Source organism: Nanorana parkeri, unplaced genomic scaffold, assembly GCF_000935625.1.
Source record: "Nanorana parkeri isolate BGI_ZX_2015 unplaced genomic scaffold, ASM93562v1 scaffold2782, whole genome shotgun sequence".
NCBI lineage: Eukaryota > Metazoa > Chordata > Amphibia > Anura > Dicroglossidae > Nanorana > Nanorana parkeri.
In genome coordinates this window covers 5743-10246 of record NW_017309050.1, presented here as the reverse complement: position 1 = coordinate 10246, position 4504 = coordinate 5743, and the positions used below count along the sequence as shown (strand labels likewise).

General features: G+C 46.1%; 1 protein-coding gene across 1 annotated transcript in view; it reads right to left on the bottom strand.

Moving 5' to 3' along the window:
- LOC108802294 overlaps window positions 1–2488 on the bottom strand; it is a 71377-nt gene extending 68889 nt beyond the window's left edge. The window contains 1 exon segment of the mRNA XM_018574161.1: window positions 2428–2488. Within this exon segment, the coding sequence (XP_018429663.1) occupies window positions 2428–2488 (61 nt within the window).
- Window positions 2489–4504: the final 2016 nt, after the last annotated feature.

Below are 4504 nucleotides of genomic sequence, written 5' to 3'. Positions count from 1 at the left end.
TATCTCCTCCTCATTTGTTGGTCACATGACGTTATATTGAGGAATGGAGATGGACCTTCATATGGTGTACAGTATCTCCTCCTCATTTGTTGGGGACATGACGTTATATTGAGGAATGGAGATAGACCTTTCATGAACAGGGTCTAGGTGCACATGCCTCCTTAGCTCCAGACTCACCAGATCTTATCTTCAAGGGAATACACATCCACAAACCATGAAAGAACAGCGACCCCGCTCTGAAGTCCACATAAATCCAAGGCACTTCAAGAGCCCGCACTGGTCCTGGTTCTTCCATCTTTCAGGCATTCTCCAAGTTGGAAGCCTCCAAGGAAACCTCTCTCTCAGCAGCTCAGCCAATCCCCACCCCCAGCCTAGCCTGGAGGCAGGCTGAACAGGACCCAGCCCTAATCCATGGCTGGTCCAGGCAAGAGAGAGAGCACATGGCAGCTCCCACCCATATATGTACACTATCCCAGCAGACACCACTGGCTGAAACAAGCCCAGTGGTTGGCTGCTGTACTGTACACATATTACAGTGTCTCCTATTGGCTGTCCCCCAATATGACAGAGTCTCACTCTGCCCAGCGGGGTACAGACAAGGTTAGACACCTGGGAATTAACCATGTACGTGCTTCTACAAATCCAGCCATGCTGTCTACAGCACTGGCACATCACTAAATGCATGGTAGTCACATGATTGGCGCTACATGATGTACAGTATCTCCTCCTCATTTGTTGGGGACATTACGTTATATTGAGGAATGGAGATGGACCTTTGACGTCAGGTGTCCACTTCCTCTGCAGTTATTTGCTTCTAGAGCTGATGGTGGTCCAAGCAACCACTGACGTTGAATTGCTCACCCCCAGGATTACTGGAGAATGAAAGGGTTTCTTCTGATGTCTTCTCATGCAGTCTGCTCCACCTCCTGGCTCTTGTCTCTGGCCTTCTAATGTAGTAAACTAAGCTATGTGGGGACTGTAATAAAAAGGGGCACTCTAAAGGGGACAACCAATATAAGGGGTCACTCTAATGAAAACAACTGATTATTAGCTGCCTCCATCAGAGTGCCCCCCTACATACTATATTATTAATATAGGGGGCACTCTGATGGGGACATTTATTGTAAGAATGCACCCAATGTAAGGGAACTCTGCTGTGCCCATAGAACGTCATGAAATGTCAAGGCACAATCTGGCACAGACTATATTGACGAAGATCTCAAAACCATCATTCCTCCATGACAATGGACCCAACATGTGTATGTAGAACATTTGATGAGAGTTTATTTGCTGTAAATGACCCCCAACCGTCCTAACACTAATCAGGAGATGACGACCCCTTCATCCTACAATAGGAGAGATGACTTCTTCTGGGGAACCTTCTTCCCAATGTTGATGGTCCAACATTTATAATTCAGTCTCATCTTATCTGATGATGTGAAGATCTGATAATTCTCCAACATGATCCCTTAAACGTCACACCTTCTACTCAGAAGTGACATAGAACTGTGACCTGTTCCCTCCATAGTGTCTGTTACTTACTTGTGTTGATCGGTAGAGAAATGTCATCCTGATCACTTTTCATCATCACCCCGACCTCCTCCGTGGACGGCCGGTCACCCCCCACATACGTCTCCACTTCTTCCTCTTTAACCTCAGCTTTTATATTGTTCCGTTCTTCACCCTAAACCCCAAAATAATAGAAAACATCTCATAAAGCTGAACTCCGAGAGATATAAAAGACACAAAGGAAAAATTGCAAACATTGCTAATACCTGAATGTGACCTGGTATCAGGTTCCTGCAGTCTCTGTACAGCAAAGCTTAGACTGGGAGAGAGAGAAAGAGTCTGCTGCTTCTCAGTTAACTGTCCAGTCAAAGACTGGGGGAGGGACAAGACCTGTACGTGTTACTGACCTACAGCGGAGAAATAACAGGTCTCCTGCTCTTCCCATTTGAGGGCAGGTCTCCTTCCTATTTCCTCTGAGCCCAGGAGCCAAGGACCCTCACCTTGAGGGCGCATCATCACACAAGCATGGACTCACAGAAGCAAAGAACAGCAGCACATATTTCAGCATGTGCCTTTTGGAGAGCACAAGGATGAAGCATATCCGTGATGTCACATGACTGGACCCAAGACGCAAGAACATTTTGTTTATACATTTAAAAAAAAATAATAAAAGTGGAGGGTGGAGCAAGGGGAAGCTGAAATGGAAAGGGTGGAATGGGTGGGAGGCTACATTTCAGATGTAAACATTAAATCAACAGACTACATAGAAGAATGTTGTCTCACAAAGTTCACTATCACGTCTGTGTTCTATACACCGAGTCCCACCTACCTGATCATGGTGGGGGATGGTGAGGTCTTCCTGTGTGGAATCCCGGGAATACAGAGGATGGGGACATCTCTCTGGTGGGTTTGCATCACCTAATGGCTCCATCATGACTTCATTGAAGGGATCTTTGTGTTCTTCTGAAAACTCTTCCATCACACCAACCTCCTCCTCCTCTTTTATCTCTTCTTTAACATCATTATCACAATCACTCTGGTTTATACCCTGAATATTGAGTACAATGAGATCAGATGTAAAAACATAGATAATGAAGTGGTCAAAAAGTTTCCCCTATTATCTATTATTTCTCTATTTCACCTCATGAAGGACGGTGAGATCTTCCTGTGTGGAATCCCGGGAATACAGAGGACGGGGACATCTCTCTGGTGGGTTCCTCTTACTGGATCCATCTGTAGGAAACACACACACTGACTGAATACATTGTTTCTATGTGTGTATCAGATGATGGGGGATCTAGGTGGACCCTCCGTACTGCTCTCTCCTCTTACCCGGTGATGTGAGGGGCGGCTCATTCTCCATCACGACGTCCTTGTAGAGATCCTTGTGTTCCTCCATGAAGAAATAGACAGTGACACCTTATAGGAACCTGACACACACAATGATACAGTCACTATTCTGTAATCCTGTTTGAAGGGAGAAGATAACAAGGATTAGGTGTTCAAGAGTCACATGTTTGAAAAAAGACTTTCATTAGACAAATCCCGAATCGCTCAGAATATGAGACCTTATAGGACACTTCTTCAATTTTGGACACTATCCCGCAGTATTCATGCACCACAAGATGAAGGGCATTATGAAGAGTGAGATTGGCTCCAAGAGCGCTCTCGGCATTCTGCACTTATGCCGGCTCTCTCAGGTGAAATGATTTGCCCAACAGTGACAGCATAGATCCATTCATTCGGATAACCACTGGACGCCAATGCTGTCGCCTAAAAGTGTCTGCAGCCCTGGCCAGTACCAAACCACCTCCGTCAAACCTGACTACAGAAGGAAGGAGGGCGGTTACATCCCGGAAGAAAGGCAGGAGCATCACCATCCTGCCTGCTGATAAAGGAAGATGCAGAGTTGTACTCAATACTTTTGACTACGATGATAAGGTGACGATAAGGTCACTGCACTTCTGAATGATAAGAACTCCTGTGGTTCCTGTGCTCACCTGCAGGTGTTTCCAGGCAGCCAGGAGCTGTCATGTACCAGACCACCACTGGGTGGTGCTGGAACCTGCAACTCCAGTGCTCGCCTACGGGTGTCTCCCAGCTGCCAGCGATTATCCACCACCTGGTGCTTCCTGTGACTGCAGTCAGGACTGTGGCTCAGTATTGTTGCCATATCCTGAGACCTGTCCCTGGGTTTACTTGCCTTGTACCTTTTGTATGTACTTGTTTTTTCATTTAGTTAGTTACTTGTGGGCGTTGGTGGGGTTATTTCTGTTATGTTTTTGTGTGTATAATAAACGTATATAAGCTCGGTGGCAGTTTCTGATGTGGTTACGTATTTGGTCCTCTCGTGTGGGTAACTGCATGCGGTGTGAGGACACCAGTGCACAGTACCCTGACAGCTATAGATCTACTACAACAGCTGGAAAAGGACAAAGCCATTGGTCGGGCTATGTATCATCGCCTCTACCCTGGTGAAGCCCCTCCGTGTATATATGGACTTCCAAAGATACATAAAGATGGCACCCCTCTCAGGCCAATTGTCAGCAGCATAAACTCTGTGAGTTATAATGTGGCAAAATACTGAGCCAGAGTCCTTTCCCCTTTGGTTGGAAATACACAACACCACATACAGGACTCTCAGGATTTCACAACCAAAATCAAGAACTTAATATTGGGCAGAGAAGAAACAATGGTATCCTTTGATGTCACATCCCTCTTCACCTGCATACCCACCACAGAGGCAACTGGAACAGTGAGAAAACAGTTGCTACTAGACAACACCCTAAGCAGTAGAACAGAACTTAACCCAGATCACGTGTGTGCCTTATTGGACCTTTGCCTGAGTACCACCTATTTCAAGTACAAGGACAAGTTCTACAGGCAGAAACATGGCTGTGCCATTGGATCACCAGTTTCACCTATTGTGGCGAACCTGTACATGGAGGAAGTAGAAAGCAAGGCCCTGACCACCTACAAGGGAATTACACCCAGT